This window comes from Mobula birostris, chromosome 18 (genome assembly GCF_030028105.1).
Source record: "Mobula birostris isolate sMobBir1 chromosome 18, sMobBir1.hap1, whole genome shotgun sequence".
Taxonomy (NCBI): Eukaryota; Metazoa; Chordata; class Chondrichthyes; order Myliobatiformes; family Myliobatidae; genus Mobula; species Mobula birostris.
The window spans coordinates 3,628,925-3,653,462 of NC_092387.1; the positions used below are offsets into that span (position 1 = coordinate 3,628,925).

At 43.5% G+C, this 24,538-nt stretch overlaps 1 protein-coding gene across 3 annotated transcripts in view; it reads left to right on the forward strand.

The window, feature by feature from the left end:
• LOC140211906 (neogenin-like) overlaps positions 1-24,538 on the forward strand; it is a 343,448-nt gene that overhangs the window by 188,781 nt on the left and 130,129 nt on the right. For 2 of the 3 annotated variants that reach the window (XM_072282103.1, XM_072282105.1), the window contains 2 exons: positions 12,594-12,810; positions 14,744-14,898. In XM_072282103.1, coding sequence (XP_072138204.1) covers positions 12,594-12,810; positions 14,744-14,898 — 372 coding nt within the window. The remainder of the gene's footprint in view (positions 1-12,593; positions 12,811-14,743; positions 14,899-24,538) is intronic. The other variant, XM_072282104.1, reaches the window with a different exon arrangement.

The following is a 24,538-nucleotide window of genomic DNA, read 5'->3' on the forward strand; positions in this document are numbered from 1 at the left end:
CACAGCATCTCAATTGGGTTAAAGTCTGGACTCTGACTTGGCCATTCCAAGCACAAATTTTCTTCTTTTTAAACCATTTTGTTGTAGATTTACTCTTGTATTTCGGATCATTATCTTTTTGCATCATCCAACCTCTATTAAGCTTCAGGTGGTGGACTGCTACCCTGACATTCTCCTGTAAAATGTCTTGATATGATTTTGAATTCATTGTTCCTTCAATGATTGCAAACTATCCAGGCCCTGAGGCAGCAAGGCAGTCTCAAACCATACTGTTCCTTCCACCATGCCTCACAGTTGGGATGAGGTAATGGTGTGGTGGGCAGTACCCTTTTCCCTCTAAACATAGCAGTGTGCATTTCTGCTAAAAAGTTCAACTTTTGTCTCATCTTTCCACAGAACATTGTCCCAAAAGTGTTGTGGAACATCCAGGTGGTCTTTTGCAAACTTGAGATGTACAGTAATTTTTTTTTGGGAGAACAGTGGTTTCCTCCATAGCGGCTTCCATGAACATCATTCTTGTTCTGCGTTTTTATTATAGAGACATGTGAACAGAGACTTTAGCAATTTCTAGAGATTTCTGCAGGTCTTTTGCTGTTACTTTGGGTTCTTTTTCACCTCCTTCAGCATTACACATTGTGCTCTTGGTGTGATCTTTGCAGGACGCCCACTCCTAGGGAGTGGGTTTAATACTGAGTTTCCTCTAGAAAATTTCTCTTACTGTGGACTGGTGAACACTTGAGTCTTTAAAAATGTTTTTGTAGCCTCTTCCATCTGTATGCATCTCTACAATTCTGATTCTGAGGTCCTTTGAAAGCTGTTTTGATGAAGGCATGGTGCACATAAATAGATCTTCCTTGCAAAGAGCACTGTCTGTCAGTAACCTAACTTTGTATGTCTTTTATAAGGCAGGGCACCTTGACAAACCACACCTCCAATCTTATCTCATTGATTGGAATGCTTGACTCCAGCTGTTGTAGGAGGCATTACTGCAGAGGTTCATGTATTTTTTTTTAACCTAGACTGTGATTGTTTAAATGGAGTAATCAGTATCGACGAGAAGTACAATTGTTTTTGTGTTACTAGTTTAGGCAGATTGTGTTTGTCTATTATTGTGACTTGGATGAAGATCAAACTACGTTTTATATAACCATATAACAATTACAGCACGGAAACAGGCCATCTCGGCCCTTCTAGTCCGTGTCGAACTCTTACTCTCACCTAGTCCCACCGACCTGAATTCAGCCCATAATCCTTCATTCCTTTCCTGTTCATATATCTATCCAATTTAAATTTAAACGACAACATTGAACCTACCTCAACCACTTCTGCTGGAAGCTCGTTCCACACAGCTACCACTCTCTGAGTAAAGGAGTTCCCCCTCATGTTACCCCTAAATTTTCGCCCTTTAACTCTCAACTCATGTCTTCTTGTTTGAGTCTCCCCCATTCTCAATAGAAAAAGCCTATCCACGTCTACTTTATCAATCCCCCTCATAATTTTAAACACCTCTATCAAGTCCCTCCTCAACCTTCTACACTCCAAAGAATAAAGACCTAACTTGTTCAACCTTTCTTTGTAACTTAGGAGATGAAACCCAGGCAATATTTCAGTAAATCTCCCCTGTATTCTCTCAATTTTATTGACATCTTTCCTATAATTCGATGACCAGAACTGTACACAATACTCCAAATTTGGCCTTACCAATGCCTTATACAATTTCAACATTACACCCCAACTCCTATACTCAATGCTCTGATTAATAAAGGCCAGCATACCAAAAGCTTTCTTCACCACCCTATCCACATGAGATTCCACCTTCGGGGAACTATGCACCATCATTCCTAGATCCCTCTGTTCTACAGCATTCTTCAATGCCCTACCACTTACTATGTATGTTCTACTTTGATTAGTCCTACCAAAATGTAGCACCTCACACTTATCAGCATTAAACTCCATTTGCCATATTTCAGCCCACTCTTCTAACTGTCCTAAATCTCTCTGCAAACTTTGAAAACCTATTTCATTATCCACAACGCCACCTATCTCAGTATCATCTGCATACTTACTAATCCAATTTACCACCCCATCATCCAGATCATTAATATATATGACAAACAACACTGGACCCAGTACAGATCCCTGAGGCACACCGCTACACACCGTCCTCCAATCTGAGACAGTTATCCACCACTACTCTCTGGCGTCTCCCATCCAGCCAATGCTGAATCCATTTTACTACCTCGATATTAATACCTAACGATTGAACCTTCCAAACTAACCTTCCGTGTGGAACCTTGTCAAAGGCCTTACTGAAGTCCATATAGACAACATCCACCGCTTTACCCTCATCAACTTTCCTAGTAACCTCATCAAAAAATTCAATACGATTTGTCAAACATGACCTTCCACATACAAATCCATGTTGACTGTTCCTAATCAGACCCTGTCTATCCAGATAATTATATATACCATCTCTAAGAATACTTTCCATCAACTTATCCACCACTGACGTCGAACTCACAGGCCGATAATTGCTAGGTTTACTCTTAGAACCCTTTTTAAACAATGGAACCACATGAACAATACGCTAATCCTTCAGCATCATCCCCGTTTCTAATGACATTTGAAATATTTCTGTCAGAGCCCCTGCTATTTCCACACTAACTTCCCTCAAGGTCCTAGGGAATATCTTGTCCGGACCTGGAGACTTATCCACTTCTATATTCCTTAAAAGCGCCAGTCCCTCTCACAATCACTCCTTGCCTGCTCTCCATCTTCCTCTAGGCTCCCCTCCCCCTTTCTTTCTCCCTAGGCCTCCTGTCCCATGATTCTCCCCCTTCTCCAGCCTCGTATCTCTTTTGCCAAGCAACTTTCCAGCTATTAGCTTCTTCCCTCCACCTTCTGTCTTCTCCTATCATTTCAGATCTCCCCCTCCCCCTCCCCTTCCCCCCTTTCAAATCTCCTACTATCTCTTCTTTCAGTTAGCCCTGACGAAGGGTCTCGGCCAGAAATGTTGACTGTACTTCTTCCTATAGATGCTGCCTGGCCTGCTGTGTTCCACCAGCATTTTGTGTGTGTTGCTTGAATTTCCAGCATCTGCAGGTTTTGTTGTGAAGACAGAGGGTAATTTATATAACCAGAGGATTGTCACCTGTGTGTTCTGTTTTTAACATATTTAATGATTTCAATGAAATTGGAAGAGGGTGAGGAGTAAGTTTGCAGGTGACATAAAAATTGGCCGAGTTGTGGATGATGAAGATGATTGTTAAAGGATTCATCAGGATACAGGCCAGATGAAATGTGAGCAGAAAAATGCAGGTGAAGCCTAAACCAGACAAGTGTGAGGTGTTGCACTTAGGAAGGTCAAATATTATGTGGGACATGTACAGAAAATTAAAGGACCCCTTAAAAACATTGATATATAGAGCAGGGGTCCCCAACCTTTTTTGCACTGCGGACCAGTTTAATATTGACAATATTCTTGCAGACCGGCCGACCCCGGGGGTGGGGGGCGTGTAGAGTTGCCAACGGACAAGAGTAGCAGTCAAATACGCTGGGTTTACCCTGAGAAAGACTACCATGACCATGAAGCCTTGCGCGGGCACCAGTGTGCATGTGTCTACGTGCCGATTTTTTTTCTGCAAATCGTTTTTGGCGATTCTGTTGGTGGGGGGGGGGGGGTGGGTGTTAATCACAACCGGAATATAGGTGAAAAGTGCCTAATACACTCAATTTCATTTCTAAATTTTAATGAATTTAATATTAAACACACAGCGCATATTTTCCTTGCATGGATATAATGATAAGTCAATTATCAGGGGAGGACAGGGGAGCTTGAAGTAAGTGTTGAATGAACTTCCACTAGAAGTGGCAGAAGCAGGTTCGATATTATCATTTAACGAAAAATTGGATAGGTATATGGACAGGAAAGGAATGGAGGGTTATGGGCTGAGTGCAGGTTGGTGGGACTAGGTGAGAGTAGCGTTCGGCACGGACTAGAAAGGCAGAGATGGCCTGTTTCCGTGCTGTAATTGTTAGGTGGTTATATAAGTAAGTCAATAGCATCATAATATTTTAAGTAACATTTGGATATTAAACACACAGCACATATTTTCCCCGTATGAACATGTAAAATCATTGCAACACACCAATATCGCTAAATCAGTGGGAGCCCTGGACTTGTTTCCCTGCAACAAAACGGTCCTATCGAGGGGTGATGGGAGACAGCGATACTCGAAGGGGGTTCCTTATGTCTAGTCTATTCCGCAATTTAGTTTTCGTTGCATTCATTGCAGAGATATGTTGGAAATGGCAGCAACGTTTTCAGTGCTTTCGTGGCTATCTCAGGATATTCAACCCTGACTTTGACCCAGAATGCCGGCAGAGTTGTTATGTCAAACATACTTTTCAGCCTGTCATCATTTGCAAGCTCGGGGAGTTGATCTCCTTCCCGTGCTGACATCTATGACGCGCGGGTATCCACCTTGCGTGCGTTCAAGTTCAACAGTGGGCGTGACAGGGAATGAGGAAAGGTGCAGCTGACTCATATCGCCAAATCATACCGTTTCCTCGCGCCCTGGTAGCATGCTTTGCGGCCCAGTACCGGTCAGTGGCCTGGCAGTTGGGGACCGCTGATATAGAGGGATCTAGCTACGCAAGCCCATAGCTCCCTGAAAGTGACGATGCATCTAAGAAGACAGAGTCATTAAAAACATACAGTGTACTTGCCTTCATTGGTTGGGTGTTGAATATAAAAGCCAGGAAGTCATGTTGTAGCTGTATAAATCTTTGGTTAGGCTGGACTTGGAATATTGGGTGCAGTCCTGGTCACCGCGTTGCAGGAAGGATGTGGAGCCTTTGGAGAGGGTGCAGAAGAAGTTCACCAGCAGGTCGCCTGGATTACACAATATTAGCTTAAAGAAGAGTATAGACAAAGTTGAATTGTTTTCTACTGAGTGTTGATCAGTGAAGGGAACACATGATAGAGGTTTATAAAATTTTGAGAGGCATAGACAGGCTAGATGTTCAGAGTCCTTTAATCAGGGTAGAAATGTTAAATACTGGACGGAATAGCTTTAAGTGAGAGGGGGAATGTTAACAGGAGATTTAAGGAGACAAGTTTTTTTTTCAGGGATTGGAACACGTTGCCAGGGGAGGAGGTGGAAGCAGGTCAAAGGGCAACTTTTAAGAGGCATTTAGACAGACAAGTGAACAGGCAAGGAATGTAAGGATATAGACTGTGTGCAGACAGGTAGAATGAGTTTGGATTGGCATGGTCAGTACTAATACTGAAGGGCCTGTTCCTTGTTCAATGTTTGTATCCAGCTGCCACTCCCCATGATCTCTGATCATTATAGTGCAGTTCCACTGACATGTCTCTTTGTGCCCCAGAACACAGAGCTGAATCTGACACTGTTCTAGTGCAATAACACAGCCATGAAGAATCGGAATAGGTGAATCCGGAGCAGTTAACAGTCCCAGAGGAATCCAAGGGAAGGAAATAAAATTCAAAATGAAAGGGTGATCAAAATGCAATTAGATGAGGCATCATGCTGATAGTCCAATTATGGTACCCTCACTCCATTAACCACAGATACTGGGTATTAAATGTAAAACTTCTCACAGTAACTGACTGAATAAAGCACATGATCCATTTGAAGCCCTGCCAGCCATGTGCTGCTGTAATGGTACATTGTGATATTAATGAGTTGACTAACATGTGTACTTCATGGATATGGGAGAGTCAGGTCGATAGGATCATTGATCTGCAATGGATTTACACTGATTGGATTTGCTGTACTATTTGTAGCAGAAACGTAGTGCAATAAATACTACTGTGTATTTAAGCTCTGTTTTATTACTAAAAATAGGAAAGAGTGACAGATAAAGCATTGTGTCCTTAAAGGAGAGTGAGTATACCGTATAACCAAAGCACTCTGAGTTGAGATGAATCTAACCACATTCATGTAATTCCTCAGTGTATTGATTATCTGTTAACTTCCCTTTATAAATTTCTGTGTATTGATTAGCTGTTCTGATATCCATTCCCTAAGCTGCTCTCCTCTAGTGTCTTTATCAGAAGTGATTCTGGAGCCTCTTGTCGAAGGGGGGATGATTGTTGAATCTCAGGCAGAGACAGTAAGTGTAATAGGAAGGAAAGAGCTTACACTATCACCGCTGGGCAAAGGGTGCAGTTCCTGGATACGATTTGTCCAAAACCAAGTGCTGTTGCCAGCTGATACTGCTATAAGGATGGTCTGGAAGTCTTATAAGACCTAGTCTAGTGTTGTACACAGACAGCTATTGTTTTCTGCTATGTGCACGGCTGATTGAAGACCCTTTTACAAGAAGTCAATATTACACAGTAATGAGACCTCCTTCCTTTTATCTTTCCCATGGTAATAATTTTATGATTTATTTCTCAGGAAGCTCCTTTAGCCTTGAGGATACAATATTAAATACAGAATCTTCATTGCCAACAGTCCTGATGAGGGATTTCGGCCTGAAATGTCGACTTTTCACTCTTTTCCATTTATGCTGCCTGCCATGCTGACTTCCTCCAGCATTTTGTGAGGTGAAAGTGGGGCAGGCAAGTGACTCGCAGCAATTTACACAGAAAACCCAGTCTGTTTAAAGGTGGAGAAAGTAGAAACCACATCAACTTCTCCCATGAAAACAGGGTAGTATTCCCCAGAAAAGTGCCATCCATAGAAAATGGTTATTGTATGCTCATACAATGAGTCCTGGTCACTCACTGGAGTGTAGTCACCTTGCTTGGCTGACTGTGACTCTGCCTGACAAGAATGTTGTTACTAAATATAGCCATCTTCAAGAAAGATCTACTCCCTTAATTGTAGTGCAGATTTCGTGCATATGTGGGTATGATCTTCAATTTGGGGCAATTCTGGGAAAATGCAGGGAGCAGCATTGATCATATGTGATCCTATTTGACTTTACAAGAGCCTCGCTCACATGGAGGGAGAGCAGAGATCCCTTCAGATTTGGCCACGAACAGACAGGTGTCTCCATTCTGAAGCTGCTGAATGATGGTGTGCAAGCTGTAATTCCAGCCATTCCCAGACCCAGCACAAACTGGTGTCAAACAAAGTTGTCATCACTCCAAACTTCTCCTCAAGCTTTCTCATTGAGGGGCTGTGAATTTACAACTCTAAAGTTTAGTTTAGATAATCGGGGTAAATAACTGACCTCTGGTTTTGACACCAAATGTGTGATATGTGCACATTGACCTCTGCTTCTGGAATGTAATTCTCAGATCTTACAATACTGCATACCTGTTCACGTAGCAGAGGGTAAGTTTACATCCTCTAGCATTTTATGTCAGTGTTAATCTACAGAATTTCTTGTGTTTATAGTTTACTTCCCCACAGCCATCGCCTTCAGTCTTTGGCTTGCTTTTCGCGTGCAATATTGCCACAAAATTTGGAGGCCAGTGACATTAGTTCGTTTACAATAAAACTGATAGAAGCAGGTTAGAGTTATTTTAATGATGACCATATTGAACTATTGATTTGAAAACATATATCGATCTCTTGGAGTTTGAGATTGTTGTGGCATTTTACAGCTGCCTGTTACAGTGATGTTAGGTCACAGGGACCAAGAAGTACACTGCAGTCTCTCAGAGGTTGATGGGTCATTGAAAGGCTGTATTAAACAAACAGAATGAGGATATCTGTAACAGTGCAAATGGCAGTGGTTTCCCTTTGCATCACGTTTAGATTCATTTATTTATCACGTACATCAAAGCATACAGAGAAATACTTCACTAATGCTTCAAGAATTTGATGAGTTTAATGAAAATCCACAAAAAACTGTAGATGCTAAAAATGATCAATAATGAAAATGCTGGAAACGCTCAGCAGTATCCTCAGCAAAGAAAGCAGACATAATGTTTTATATTGAAAACCCTTCATCAGAATTGGGAAAGCGAGAAAAAGAGTGAATCAGAATCAGGTTTATTATCACCGGTATGTGACGTGAAAATTGTTAACCTAGCAGCAGCAGTTCAGTGCAATACATAATGTAGAAGAAAAAAAACACAAAATTATATAATAATAATAATAAATAAATAAGTAAATCAATTACATTACAATTGAATAGATTAAAAATTCTGCAAAAACATAAATATATATTTTTTAAAAAGTAAAGTAGTGTTCATTTAGGAATCGGATGGCAGAGGGGAAGAAGCTGTTCCTGAATCGTTGAGTGTGTGCCTTTAAGCTTCTGTACCTCTACCTGATGGTAACTGAGAACAGGAGCATTCAGCTGAGAGGTAATGAGAGAAGGAATATACTGAGGTGATTCCTGTGATCGTGAGCTGGTTAATGAGGACGGTGGGAGGGAGAGGAGCAAAGGGAATGCCTCTGTCAGATAATGATTTTGAAACCAAATGCGGAAAACTAGAAATTCTAAGCCTGTGAAAATGTACCTGTCGTAGAATTGACAAGACTTACTTGAAATTGCTGAATTCAATACTGACACCTGAAGATGAATGCTGTTCCTCCTGCTTATAATTGGCCTAGTTGGAACAGTGTAGCTGGACAGAGACTGAAATGCCCATCAGCATGGGTGTAAGATGGAAAATTAAAGTGAAAGGCAGCTAGGAACTTGGGGTTCTCTGTCCAGACTAAAGGAAGGTGCTTTGCAAAATGGTCACTCTGTTTGTGTTTGGTTTCTGCAGTGGACAGGAACACCTAATACAGTAGACTAGACCTGAAGAAGAGCAAGAGCTTTGTTACTTCGTTTGGAAGGACTGTTTGAGTTCCTGGATATTGGGAAGCATGTATGCATAATGGATAATATCCATTCTATCACACTAGGCACAGAAACGTGGAGAGTCACAGAACTGTACTGTACTGCACTGCACTGAAACAGGCTCTTCAGTGTCCATGCCGACCATTGCACATCTGCTCGTCCCAAAGCTTTCCATGCTTTGATGATTCCAGTGCTTACTTAGATGCCTGTTAGTAATGCTGAGTTCTGATGATAGAATTCATTTGTATTTTTATTGCACAATACAGAATTATTTTTTAAGCTCCCCGGTCAGGCAACCTACTCCAGAATTACCTATATAATCAAAGGTCCCACACAGGAGGTTGCTTTTGACAAGGTCCCACACAGGAGATTAGTGTGCAAACTTAAAGCACACGGTATTGGGAGTAAGGTATTGATGTGGATAGAGAATTGGTTGGCAGACAGGAAGCAAAGAGTGGGAATAAACAGGACCTTTTCAGAATGGCAGGCAGTGACTAGTGGGGTACCGCAAGGATCAGTGCTGGGACCCCAGTTGTTTACAATATATATTAATGACTTGGATGAGGGAATTAAATGCAGCATCTCCAAGTTTGCGGATGCCACGAAGCTGGGCGGCAGTGTTAGCTGTGAGGAGGATGCTAAGAGGATGCAGGGTGACTTGGATAGGTTAGGTGAGTGGGCAAATTCATGGCAGATGCAATTTAATGTGGATAAGTGTGAGGTTATCCACTTTGGTGGCAAAAACAGGAAAACAGATTATTACCTGAATGGTGGCCGATTAGGAAAAGGGGAGGTGCAACGAGACCTGGGTGTCATTATACACCAGTCATTGAAAGTGGGCGTGCAGGTACAGCAGGCAGTGAAAAAGTCAAATGGTATGCTGGCATTTATAGCAAGAGGATTCAAGTACAGGAGTAGGGAGGTACTACTGCAGTTGTACAAGGCCTTGGTGAGACCACACCTGGAGTATTGTGTGCAGTTTTGGTCCCCTAATCTGAGGAAAGACATCCTTGCCATAGAGGGAGTACGAAGAAGGTTCACCAGATTGATTCCTGGGATGGCAGGACTTTCATATGATGAAAGACTGGATCAACTAGGCTTATACTCGTTGGAATTTAGAAGGTTGAGGGGGGATCTTATTGAAATGTATAAAATCCTAAAAGGATTGGACAGGCTAGATGCAGGAAGATTGTTCCCAGTGTTGGGGAAGTCCAGAACGAGGGGTCACAGTTTGAGGATAAAGGGGGAAGCCTTTTAGGACCGAGATTAGGAAAAACTTCTTCACACAGAGAGTGGTGAGTCTGTGGAATTCTCTGCCACAGGAAACAGTTGAGGCCAGCTCATTGGCTATATTTAAGAGGGAGTTAGATATGGCCCTTGTGGCTAAAGGGATCAGGGGGTGTGGAGGGAAGGCTGGTGCAGGGTTCTGAGTTGGATGATCAGCCATGATCATACTGAATGGTGGTGCAGGCTCGAAGGGCCAAATGGTCTACTCCTGCACCTATTTTCTAAGTTTCTAAACACCTCAGATTTAATGTTAAAGATTGGATATGTTTAGATATCTAGTTTATTCCTCTTGTTGCAGTTGAATTTGACCACAGCTGCCCCTGCGAGAAGGAACGAGCTTACTTTTAATTCATGTGCTCAAGATCTTATTAAGTATTTTAAAGTCAGCCCAGGATGCCTTCTGGTGTTTCTGTTGTGATCTCAGAATATCTTGCTTTACTTGGGGAGCATTAGGGAGTCATAACCTGAGAGCTTTACTCCAGCTGGCATCATTTTCACCCAGGGATGAATGCGCACTGAGTTCCAGTCCCTTCTCAAGTGGTAGAAAAGTTATTCTGCAGAGTAAACTTTCTCTATCCCATGGTCATTTAATCTGGGAGTGGGTCAGTAAACCCTGAGCTGGGGATGGGTCAATAAAACCCTGGGATGGGAATGGGTCAGTAAACCCCTGGGATGGGAATGGGTCAGTAAGCCCTGAGCTGGGGATGGGTCAATAAAACCCTGGGATCGGGATGGGTCAGTAAACCCTGGGATGGGGATGGGTCAGTAAACCCTGGGATCAGGGTGGGTCAATAAAACCCTGGGATCGGGATGGGTCAGTAAACCCTGGGATGGGGATGGGTCAGTAAACCCTGGGATCAGGGTGGGTCAATAAAACCCTGGGATCGGGATGGGTCAGTAAACCCTGGGATGGGGATGGGTCAGTAAGCCCTGAGCTGGGGATGGGTCAGTAAACCCTGGGATGGGGATGGGTCAGTAAACCTGGGGATGGGAATGGGTCAATAAAACCCTGGGATGGGGGTGGGTCAGTAGACCCTGGGATGGGTCAGTAAAACCCTGCGATGGGGATGGGTCAATAAAACCCTGGGATGGGGATGGGTCAGTAAACCCTGAGCTGGGGAAGGGTCAGTAAACCCTGAGCTGGGGATGGGTCAATAAACCCTGAGCTGGGGATGGGTCAATAAAACCCTGGGATGGGGATGGGTCAATAAACCCTGAGCTGGGGATGGGTCAATAAAACCCTGGGATGGGGATGGGTCAATAAAACCCTGAGCTGGGGATGGGTCAGTAAGCCCTGGGATGGGGATAGGTCAGTAATCCCTGGGATGGGGATGGGTCAGTAAACCCTGGGATGGGGATGGGTCAGTAAAACCCTGCGATGGGGATGGGTCAATAAAACCCTGGGATGGGGATGGGTCAGTAAACCCTGAGCTGGTGAACGATCCGTAAATCCCCGGGGATGGATCAGTAAACCACTGAATCTGAGAATTGGAGTATTTTGGGCTGAGTGACGTTAGAAGGTTCTGTACTCTAGTTGTGTATTGTAGTGGCCTATCAAGTATTGAAAGGCTTAGAAAGAGTGGGTGAGGAATCAGTGTTTCCAATAGTGAGGCAGTTTAGGGCACAGCCTCAGAATAGAGTGACTTCCATTTCGAACAGTGACGAGGATGAACTTCTTCAGCCAGAGAGTGGTGAATTTGTAGAATTCATTGTCATAGGCAGCAGAGGAGGCCAAACTATCAGAATCAGAAACAAGTTTAATATCACAGGCATATGTTGTGAAATTTGTTAACTTTGCGGTAACAGTACAATGAAATTCATGATAAATAAATATAGAGGTGTATATTTAAAGCATATTCTTGATTAGTAAGGACATCAAAAGTTACGGGGAGAAGGCTGGAGAATGGGGTTGAGAGGGATAATAAATCAGCCATGATGAAATGGGGCAGACTCGATGGGCCAAATGGCCTAGTTCTGCTCCCATGTCTTAGGTCTTCCAGACTTTGTGTTACACTGTTTGTTGTGTTGTGTGGGTGTATGTTACTGTGTGCCTGTACCCTCATGGTTTGCTGCTATATGTATGTCTTTGTACCTCCCTGGGTGTATGTGCCTGTGTCCTCATGGACTGCTGCTATATGTATGTCTGTGTACCTCCCTGGGTGTATGTTACTGTGTGCCTGTGTCCTCATGGTTTGCTGCTATATGTATGTCTTTGTACCTCCCTGGGTGTATGTTACTGTGTGCCTGTGTCCTCATGGACTGCTGCTATATGTATGTCTGTGTACCTCCCTGGGTGTATGTTACTGTGTGCCTGTGTCCTCATGGACTGCTGCTATAATGTATGTCTGTGTACCTCCCTTTGAGTTCAGCAAATAGCTGCCCATTTGCCCTTTCTATGTCTGTTCATTTTATGTTCCCATTGTGCTTTGATTTGGTTTATTTTCTTTACTTTTTCTCCTTTTTTTATTTTTTATTTTTGTTTTGTGTGTTGTGGCGTCTGCCGTCCATCCCACCATCCCTTCCTGTGCACCAAGATGTTCCCATCCCAACATTTCCCCCCACCTCACTGACAAGTGCCACTGCTGACCATCTAGCGACGGCCACTGCTGGACTGCTGCCCTCTGCTCCCCGTGATGTGGTGGCTCTCCTTGTCTCCACGCGCTTCATCAAGCTGGCATGGCGCCCACCCGCTGAGCCAAACGCAGAGATCCTCGCCTACTCCGTGTACTACGCCAAGGATGGTGCCAACAGGTAGGAGTTCTGCAACCCTTGCCCTCTGGTTACTAACACTGAGAGCTCCCTGCCTAAAGCATGTCAACCCAGTCTGTATTTACTGCACTCCAACAGCGCTGCTCCCCAGTGTCTCCTCCTCTCCTGCTCCTGACTGGGACAAGGCTGTCACTGTCAGATGTGTGAAGTGGTAACGTGAGTATTGCCCAAAGTGAATAGATTAACATTTGTAATATTTAATACTTATTTCAAGGAATCAGCTTAGAAGAAAGGAAGTGGCAGGTTTCTAGAGTGACCCCTTTATCTGGTGCTGGGTTGAATTAATGTGACTTGGTGTACTGTGTAACATGGGTCAGTGGTATCACCACCACAGCTGCCTCAGAGCCCACTCAAGTAGTTCACCACATAATCTAGGCCAACCCTCCAACAAGTGTTGATGGGGATCTCACGGTCATAACAAGTGGGCACCATGGTTGCATAGTGGTCAGCATGGTGCTAATACAGCTCAAAGTATCAAAGCTGGTGTCCTCTGTACATTCCTTCCCATGTATGCATAGGTTTCCTCCCACAGTCCAAAGATGTACGGTTAGTAGATCAATTGTTCATTGTAAATTGTCCTGTGATTTGGCTGATGTTAAAATTGGTGGGTTGCAGGGCAGTGTGTCTCATTGGGCTGGAAGAGCCTGGTCTGCATTGTGTCTCCAGATAAATGAAACAAGTGTTCCTTGTTCCTTACCTTCAAGTGGATGTAAGCCAGCTTGCAGAGAGTATCACCCATGTTCTCTCTTGTGTCCTGAGCAATATTTAATCAAAGCTAACATTACATTTTTTGGTCATTATCACAGTGTTGCTGTGGGATCTTGCTGGGCACAGATCAGCTGCTGCTGTAATGACATTTTAACAGTTGCTACACTTTAACAGTATTAAGTCTGAAATGGAGCTCTCAGCTGTAATCCCATTTCCCTGATGTTTTTTTCCTAATCCGTTCATATTCTTCCTTTCAACTGTGTATCTAGTACGGTTTTAAAATTGCCCTCCAGCCTCAGCTCATTAGTTGAATTACGCACCCTGTTTGTTCATTGTCTTGTGTGAAAAGCCGCAGTCCCTTTGCCCAGTGATAGTCCTGAGTTTGTCATTCACAGCTAGTAGAGTCTCTGGTTATTTACCTTCTCTGACAAGTAAGAATCATTATACATTTGTATTTTTTGGACTTTTCTCTGTAACTCTAAGCATTTATTCACTTGATAAATTCTAATAAATCATAGTCATACTGTCTGTCTCTATGGTTCCAACAACATCCCACCATCTATAATGATATGCTTTGACTGTGACCTTAATGAGTCTTGCACAACTTGACACAGCTCCTCCACCTTGTACAGTCACCTGGAATTCCTTCTGGTATCATTGCCCTTTTTTCCTGCCTGTAACATTTAAGTTCAACGTATTTCCACCCAGCTCCCCAACCCTGCCCCATCACCGTCCCTGCACTGGGCTGAGGGTATTACCCTGAGTGCATGCTTTCTGGTACTGCTCTCTCCTGGAATTTATCCATTTCTCAGTTTTTTTCACTTAGAAAGTATTCTATGTGGTTCTGTTGGGCAAAAACAGCTTGTCCTTATTTCAGATTCATATACCACATTCAAAGCTGGGAAAATGATTAGTTTTTGGAAACACTGATAATTTTATTCAAGCCCAATGGAATACGCATGTCGACTGTGATCTTACTCATGCTGGAATACCTGAAACTGGGTGTCGGTTAATGAGCCTGCTTCTACAACCACGCAGTCCACGTTTCTCTTGACCCCTTGAATAATGAGAGAGCTGGGTAGAAATGGAGCTTAATACTTGACACTGCTGTCATTGGGTGTGGAGCAGCCACCACCTCAGGACAGGTCACCACTTCCATATGGATGGATGAGTTGTAAAAACACTCTGCTCTGATATTTCCCAATAGGGAACGTGTGGAAAATACTAGTCGACCGGGCGATCTAGAGGTGACAATTGGAGAGCTGATGCCAGACGTGAAGTATGTGTTCCGAGTGATTGCTCACAATAAGCATGGAGCGGGAGAGAGCTCTGCTCCTTTCAAAGTGGCCACCCAACCAGAAGGTTAGTTTGTTTCTCAATGTGCCCTGCCTTGTCTTGTTCTGTGTTCATCTGAATACATGTTTAATGTTGTCATTTACTGTCACTTTGTATGTACAAGCAAACAACAGCATCTAGCTCCAATCTGTACGATGTAAAGATTTATTCATCTGGTTTTATGCCTAGGTCACTTTTACACATTCACTGATGACTTTCTGAGATTCATTCATCCACTAAGTTCAGTAAAAATGCTCAAGCCAGTGACTATCACCAGACTTATAATCACAAGAGATTCTGCAGATGCTGCATTTGGGGGCAACCATAGATACTGCGTCCTAGTTGTCTATGTGATACGCAAGCCAGGACAGTACGATATGAAGAGAAAGCTATTGCCCAAGCAGTAGTCTACCGCGCTCCATGCAGATGATGAATCCAAAGAAACGGCAGAGCCTGATACAGTTCAGTACCAGTGGCATCGCAGAAGATGCCATTCAGTGTTGAAACTCAACGTAGGACTGCCGTAGCGTTTCCAGCTCTGGATTTTTCCTCAGGTTTTACTCCCGAAACCTTCTCTATGAGTAAGTATAGCCACAAAGCAAGAGGACGTTTGAGATCAGAGTTTTCCTTCTCCTAAATGAGCTGCCAACCATGACTGACAAATTCCAATCTGCCCAAAGCCACTGGTTTTAAGGTGCCAGTAACCTGCCTTTGCCACTTCTCCTGTCAGTAGAAATGGTTCTGCTAGGATAAGCCACATGTAAAGGCCAGGAAATGGACTTGGTTATCAGAGGCTGTTTGAGATAAAACCCTAAGACCAGAGACAAAGGAGCAGAATTAGGCCATTCAGCTCATTGATTCTGCTCCACCATTCCATCATGGCTGATCCTGAATCCTACTCAACCCCATACACCTGCCTTTTTGCCATATCCTTGGATGTCTTCACTGATCAAGAAACAATCAACTTCTGCCCTAAGTATAGGCACGGACTCGGCCTCCACTACAATCTGTGGCAGAGCATTCCACAGATTTACTACTCTCTGGCTAAAAAATTCCTCCCATTACCTCTGTTCTAAAGGGTCGTCCATCAGTTTTGAGGCTGTGCCCTCTAGTTCTGTATACCCCCAACATAGGAAACATCCTCTCCACATACACCATATCTAGTCCTTTCAGCATTCAGTAGGTTTCAGTGAGATCCCCCCACATTCTTCTAAATTCCAGTGAGTAGGGGCCCAAAGCTACCAAACATTCTTCATATGTTAACCCCTTCTTTCTGGAAGCATCCTCATGAACCTGCTCTGAAGTCTCCAACGATAACACATTCTTTCTGAGATATGGGGCCCAAAACTGTTGACAATACTCCAAGTGTGGCCTGACTAGTGTCTTATAAAACCTCAGAATTATCTCCTTGTTTTTATGTTCTTTTCCCCTTGAAATAAATGCCAACATTGCATTTGCTGCCTTTACCATAGACTCAACCTGTAAGTTAACCTTTTGGGAGTCTTGCATGAGTCTTGTCTCAATACTGACCCCCAAGGAACACCACTGGTCACTGGCAGCCAACCAGAAAAGGCCCCTTTTATTCCCACTGTCTGCTTCAGCCTGTCAGCCAATCTGCTATCCATGTCCTGTAATGCCACAGGATTTTATCTTATTCAGCAGCCTCATATGTGGTACCTTATCAAAGGCCTTCTGAAAATCCAAGTAAATGATGTCCACTGCCTCTCTTTTGTCCACCCTGTCTGTTACTTTTTTCAAGAAATCCAACAGAGTTGTCAGGCAAGATTTCCCTTTACAGAAACCATGCTGAGTTTGACTTATTTTATCATTAGTCACCAAGTACGTTGAAACCTCATCCTTAATAATAGATTCCAACATTTTCCCAACCACTTCGGTAAGGCTAACTGGCCTATAATTTTCTTTCTTTTGCCTTCCTCCCTTCTAAAAGAGTGAGGTATCATTTGCAATTTCCTGTCCTCTGGGACCATGTGAGAATCAAGTGATTCTTGGAAGATCATGACAAATGCGTCTGTTATCTCTTCAGTAACCTCTCTCAGGACTCTGGGATGTAACCCATCTGGCCCAGGTGACTTATTCACCTTAAGACCTTTGAGTTTGCCTCGTACTTTTTTCTTTGTAAAAGCAATAGCATGCATTTCTACTCCCTGACACTCACGGACCTGTGACAGATGCAAAGAACCCATTAAGTTCATCTGCCATTTCTTTGTCCCCCCAGTACTACCTCACCAGCTTCATTTTCCAGCGGTCCAATATCAACTCTCGCCTCCCTTTTACTCTTTATATAACGGAAAAAACTTTTGGTATCTGCTTTATATTATTGGCTAGTCTGCCCTCATACTTCATCTTTTCCCTTTTTATAGCTGCCTTAGTTGCCTTTTGTTGGATTTTAAAAGCTTCCCAATCATCCAACTTCCTACTCAAATTTGCTACCTTATATGCCCTTTCCTTGGATCTTATGCAGTCCTTATCTTACTTCGTCAGTCACGACTGCCTACCCCTGCCATTTGAGAACCTCTTCCTCTGTTGGACATATCTATCCTGCACCTTGTGAACTATTCGCTGAAACTTCAGCCATCTCTGCTCTGCCGTCATCCCCGCCAGTATCGTCCTCCAATCCACCTATGCAAGCTCCTCTCTCATGCCTCTGTAATTCCCTTTATTCCATTGTGATACAGATACATGTGAGTTATGCTTCTCCCTCTCAAGTTGAGGTATTAATTCAATCGTACTGTGATCACTGCCTCCTAGTAAGATCTGGGTTATTACACAACACCCAATCTAAGATGGAATTTCCCTGAGTAGGATTAAGCACAAGCTGCTCTAAAAAGCCATTACATAGGCATTTAACAAACTCCCTCTCTTGCAATCTGACACCAACCTGATTTTCCCAATCCCCTTGCAGATTGAAGTCCCTCATTACAAATGTGTCATTACCCTTATTACATGCCTTTTCCAGCTCCTTTTGTAATCTCAACCCCACGTCTTATATGACTCCCATAATGGTTTTTTAACCCTTGCAATTTCTTAATTCCACCCACAAAGATTCAACATTCTCTGACTCTATGTCAATAATCTCTTTCTAAAGATGTAATTCCATCTCTTACCAACAGAGCCACACCACCACCTATGCCTTCCTGCCTGTGCTTTCGATACAAACTATATCCTTTGATGTTAAGCTCCCAACTATGGCCCTCGTTCAGCCATGACTTCGTGATGCCCGCAACATCATACCAACCAGTCTCTAATTGTGCCATGAGTTCATCCATCTTATTCTAAATGCTACATGCATTTAAATACAGCACCCTCAGTCCTGCATTCTTCACCCTTTTGAATTTTGCCTCTGTGGACAATTTAACTCCTTGCTCTGTCTGCATTTGTACCCAATCATTGGCTTGTAAACCTGCTGGCTCATCCCCAGCTCTATCAGTCTTCCCATTGCCCCTGCCATATTAGTTTAAACCATTCCCAACAGCTCTAGTAAATATGCCCGTAAGAACATTGGTCCTCCTCGGATTCAAGTGCAACTCGTCCCTTCTGTACAGGTCCCACCTGCCCCAGAAGAGGTCCCCATTATCCAGACATCTGAATCCCTGACCCTGCTCCAATTCTTCAGCCACACATTTATCTGCCACCTCGTTCCCTCCCTATCCTCACTGTTGTATGGCATAGGCAGTAATCCTGAGATTACTACCCTTGAGGTCCTGCTTCTCAGCTTCCTTCCTAACTCCCGATATTCTTTTTTCAGGACCCCTTTTTTCTTCCTATGTCATTGGTACCAATATGTACCATGACTTCTGGCTGCTCACCCTCTTTTCAGGATATTGTAGACGCATCCAGAAAGATCTCAGATCCTGGCACCTGGGAGGCAAACTACCATCTGTGTTTCCTTTTTGCATCCACAGAATCACCTATCTGTCCCCCTGTCTACACAGTTCTCTATAACTGCTGCCATCCTCTTCAATTTCCTCCCCTTCGGAGCCACAGGGCCAGACTCAGTGCCAGCGGCATGGCCACTGTTGCTTCCCCCAGGTAGGTCATCCCCCTCAACAGTACTAAAACGGAGTACTTACTGTTGAGGGGGATGGCCACAGGGGCGCTCTCCACTATCTGACATTCCACCTTCCCTTTTCTGACAGTCACCCATTTATCTGTCTTCTATGGCCCTGGGATGACCACCTCCCTGTAGCTCCTATCTTTCACTGCCTCACTCTCCCTAACAAACTGAAGGTCATCAAGCTGCAGGTCCAGTTCCCTAATATGGTCTCTAAAGAGCTGCATCTCGATGCACCTGGCACAGACGTGGTCATCAGGGAGGCTGGAGTCTCCTGGAAGTCCCACATCTGACACACAGAACAGAACACTGGCTCTGTAGACATGTGCCCTATTCTCTCTAGAGTTGAATAAAAAGTAAGGAATGAACTTACCTTGCCTCCACCTGTTCTTGCCGAAGCCCAGTTGAGTCAAAGCTTCTTACTTGGCCTCAAACTACTTTGATGATGACGGCTCCCATGATAACTGCTCTGCTAAGGCGGTACCTTTATTTTATAGAGACTGGGTTTCCTGTCGAAAATCAGACCTGTGTGGGAGCACTCCTGTCGAAAAACTTGCTGCTTTTTCTTGCTGCACGTTATTGGGAGCATTTAATAGGTAGTAGGAGCTTATTCCAATCTTAAGGAACTAGAAATCTTGAGCAAAAGGGGAAGGGGATGAAGTAAGACACGGGGATGAAGTAAGACACTGGGAGGGGATAAGTTGAAGAGGTGTACACCAGACTGTTTGAAGCAGGGTCAGAACCACTATTAGGTCACCAGCATCCGTACGTCTTGTCTTTACCCGCTCTCGTCATGCTCTCTTCTCTTCACCTGTCCTCCAATCACCTAAAAATTCACCAAACTTGATCTCCAAATGTACTGCCTTCAGCCGATCTCCACACATCTCCCTGTCCCTGATCTCCTCACATCTTGCCTGTGCATAAGCAGTACAGTCTTGTTGAAGCGTCTTGGCCTGAAGCATCAGTTCTTTATTCATCTCTATAGACACTGCCTGACCTACTGATTCCTCCAGCATTTTGTGTGTGTTAATAAGCAGGACATTCCAAGTGCATTTATTTCCTTCATTTCTCACTACTGAGTTGTGCAGTTAAAAGAATGCCCCTAATGGCAGACGTAGTGGGACCGAGAGAGCATGCCTTTCACACTGCCTGTTCCCCATAACCGAATATGAACAGAAGCTTCTGGAAATATTTAGCAGGTTAGGGAGGAATAGGTGACAGAATAAATAGAATTAACGTTTCAGATGTAAGACCATTGAAACATTGACTATTTCTCTTTCTGCTGTGCAGGCCAACCTTGAACTAGAAAGCACAGGCTTAAGGTGAAGGGAGAAATTGAAAGGAGGTGGAATGTAGACCAGTACAGCACAGTAACAGGCCTTTTGGCCCACAGTGTTGTGTGGAACGTATCAAATGGCCACTTAAATCTAAACCCTTCTGCCTATGCAATGTCCATACCCTTCCATCTGATGAGGGATGGGTTATTTACAGAGAGTGAAGAGTAGCTGGAATGACCTGCTAGTGGAAGTGATGGAGGCAGATGCAATTATAACATTTAAAAGTTGTTTGTCCAGTACTTGGACTGGAAAGTTGGAGAGGGATACAGGCCTAATGTGGACAAATGTGTTTGTGATTCTCTGGGAGGTTGCTTGACCTGAGTATTGCCAGCACTTCATGCTTTTATTTCTTTTCTCCCATTACTTTGACCTCTTGCTTGATGTGCTTTGAATTTGACTATAATGCTAAAAGACTATAAAACACAGGAGCAGAATTAGGCCTTAGGCCCATCAAGTCTGCTGTACCGTTCCTGATTTAATATTTCTCTCAACCCCATTCTCTTGCCATGTTTCTATAACCTTTGACACCCCGACTAACCAAGAATGTTTCAATTTCTGCTTTAAATACACTCAATAACTTGGCCTCCACAGCTGTCTGTGGCAATGAATTCCATAGATTCACAACCCACTCACTAAAGAAATCCCTCCTTATCTCTGTTCTAAATGGAAGTCCCTCTACTCTGAGGCTGTGCCCTGTAATCTTAGATTCTTCTCTACATTCAGTCTATTTAGGCCTTTCAATATTTGATAGGCTTCCATGAGATCTCTTCTCGTTCTTCTCAACTCCAGTGACACGGGCTGTCTGTTGTAGTTTCAAGCCCATGGCAAAGAAATGGTTAGTTTCTGCTCTCTGTTGCAAAGCGCTTTGACATTTCTTTTTATGCTACTGAGTAGCATTCTGTTTGATCACTTGATTAAAACAAGCAGAAGCTGAGTGCCAGGATAGGCAAAAATTCTGCTCAGCTGTATATCACAGAGATGAGGATCAGGACTGAATTACGAGCTCTGTACTTGGGCCGAGCACACCCTCATTCTCTTGCTGCACCACTGAGAGACCCCATTCAAACTGGAAATGCATGCTTTGCAGTTGCCTAGGAAGAAAGATTGAGTTCTCAGTTAACTTCACTGTTGTGATTGTGTTCAAATGAGAAATTCAAACATGGTGCACCCCAGATCTTTGGGTTGAACCTTTTGATGTGAATTACCTGAGTTGTGGGAAATGATTTTTACCTCAAGTTCTGCCAGGCCTCCAGTGTATTATCATCTCTTGGGAATTTTAACTTAACATAGAACATAGAACACTACAGCCCTTTGGCCCACAATGTTGTGCCAAATCTTTAACTTACTCTTAAAATCAATCTAACCCTTCTCTCCTCCATTTTTCTTTCATCCATGTGTCTATCTAAGAGTCTGTTAAGTTCTCCTGATAGATCTGCCTCTACCACCACCCCTAGCAGCACAATCCACAAACTCACCTCTCTCTGTCTATTAAACTTAGCTCTGACACCCCCCCCCCCCCCGCCGTACTGTCCTCCAATCGCCTTAAAATTATGCCCTCCCGGACAATTTTTCAGATAATCTTCTCAAAACATTTAAAACTGAATTTTGTTGAGATTCTGAAATGTTATTTCTGTACTTTGACTTGATTACGATCTCTGTATATGGCTGCTGAACCTTCAGTGTGCACCCTGGGCACCTGCAGTCAGTCTGACCAATGGTCTTCAGACAAATCCGTCTCGCTGGGCAACATTCCTCGTTCACCGGCTTTTTGTTTGAATTTCCTACGTATGAAAAGGGAGGATAGGGTGCTCTGTTAGCGTGATGCTATTACAGCTTGGGGTGTCAGGATTCAGTCCTGGCATCATCTGTAAGGCATCTGTATGTCTTCCCGGTGGAATGTGTCGGTTTTCTCCAGGTGCTTCAGTTTCCTCCCAGAGTCCAAGTACTGGTTGGTGGGTTGTAAATTGTACCATGATTAGGCTAGGGCTAAATTGGGTGTTGTAAATTGTACCATGGTTAATCTAGGGCTAAATTGGGTGTTGTAAATTGTACCGTGATTAGGCTAGGGCTAAATTGGCTGTTGCTGGTGGTGTGGCTCGAAGGGCTGGAAGGGCGTATGCCACGCTGTACCTCTAAAGGTGTTAGTTGCTGCCTCATTGAAGAACAAATCTTCAGTTGGAATGCAGTCTGTTAGCATGCGTTTAGGCTTCTGAAATGCATACCTCTATGAATAAGGAGTCCCTATTTCTGATACACTTCCCTTTATCTGCCCAGGATGGCCCTCGGATTTCATCCCCTATGAAATGGTTATCACAGGGATTGTGAAGTCGGCAATCCTTTTGTGGTGCACTGATGTCTGAGTTAGACACGTATAGCCGCAAGGGCTGCGACCCACGGGAACAATGCAAAGAACAATCCCGAGAAACCAGTTATAAACTGATAAACACAAGAGATGCTGGAAATCTTCTGCAACACACACAAAATGCTAGAGGAGCTCAACAGGTCAGGCAGTGTCTAAGGCGAGGAATAAGTTGACATTTCAGTCTGGCCTGAAATGACTTTGTATTCCTCTCCATAAATGTTGCCTGATTTCCAGCACTTTCTCTGTTTTGCTCAGTTATAAAGTGGTTGAAGTTTGGAGGGGTGCATATGTGTGTCTGTGTTGTACAAGGTGACCTATTGTGTACATAGTGACTGCAGGAAGGTGATGTAGCAGCATGCCAAAGATTAGTCAGCACTTCTGAGATTATCCCACTGAGAGTCATTGATGGGGTTTAGGAGATTGGGGGAGGTATTGTAGGACACACAGCCTCATTCTTCACTGTCGCTGGTCAGAATGTCAACAACTGTTTCCATTACATCTTGTTGGGGATGGTGTTCGTGTATTTAGAATGGGAAGGTGTGCGATGCAAGGTGTCAGTTATTACATCTTGTCGGGGATGGTGTTTGTGCATTTAGAATGGGAAGGTGTGTGATGCAACGTGTCGGTCATTATTTCTGAGGGATGGGCCAAGCCTGGAGCCTATTTTGGCAGGCAGCAGCAGCTGGGTAGGATGAAATCTGATGTTGCGGCACTAATTGAAAGAAATGGCTCATGACTGAATAAAGCAAACAACTGTCAGGCTTGTTAGAGTTGTTTTATGTTTCTTTACTTGCTCTGCTAAACACTGTTAATTAAACATTTACTTCTTTCACCATTACGTTCAATGCAGTTTGATTTTCATTCAGCCTTCCCGCACGCCAGCAGAATGGTTGGAATGAATTTCCTTTGTGCTCAATGAACCCTGAAGTGGGTGTTGTGACACTCATTGAAAGAAGCTTGGGCACTGGTGGTCTTCCTCAGAGGCACTGTGGTTTGTACTGAGCCAAGTCTTGTTGAGCTTTGCAGGGAAGCAGTAACATTGCTTTGGAAACAATCCCAGCCTGCTGCTTGTGATATAGGTGTGGGCAGTGGTTATTCACACCAAGTAATGGACGATGTTCACATGTTCTTACCTGATGTATTAATGTCCAGAATAGAATACAAATCAGAATTAGTTTAATGTCACTGGCATATGTCATGTAATTAGTTGTTTTGGGCAGCAGTACATTGCAATACATAATAAAAAGGACTATAAATTACAATAAGAAATATATTTTTAAAAATAACTTAAATAAATAGTGCAAAATGAGAGCCAAAAAGGGGAAAAAAAAGTGAGATAGTCTGCATGGGACATTAGGAAAATGTCAAAAACATGTTTCTGACATGTCATAAAATTTGTTTTGTGGCAGCTGTACAATAAAAACATTACTATCAGTAATAATAATTAATATTATAAAATAAATAAGTAGTGCAAAAGATTCGAAGTAAATTTACTATCAAAGTATGTATACAGTATACAATCCTGAGAATTGTCCTCACACAGGCAGCTACGGAACAAAGAGATGCCATGGAATTCGTTCAAAGAAAATATCAAGCGGCAAAAAGCAAGCGAGTAACACACAGAATATTAAACGTCACATCACAGGGTCCATGAAATGGTCTGGGAGCGTGAAGCTTAGTTCAGTTCAGTTCAGTCTAGCGCTATGTCGTTTGTTGTGACTGTAGGCCGCAGAGCCAGCAAAAGCACCACTGTTCAAAATAATAACAAATAGTAAGGTAGTGTTCATGGGTTCATGATTTGTTCAGAAATGTGATGGCAGAGGGGAAGAAGCTGTTCCTAAGATGTTGAGTGTGGGTCTTCAGGCTCCTGTACCTCCTCCCTGAATGTAGTAATGA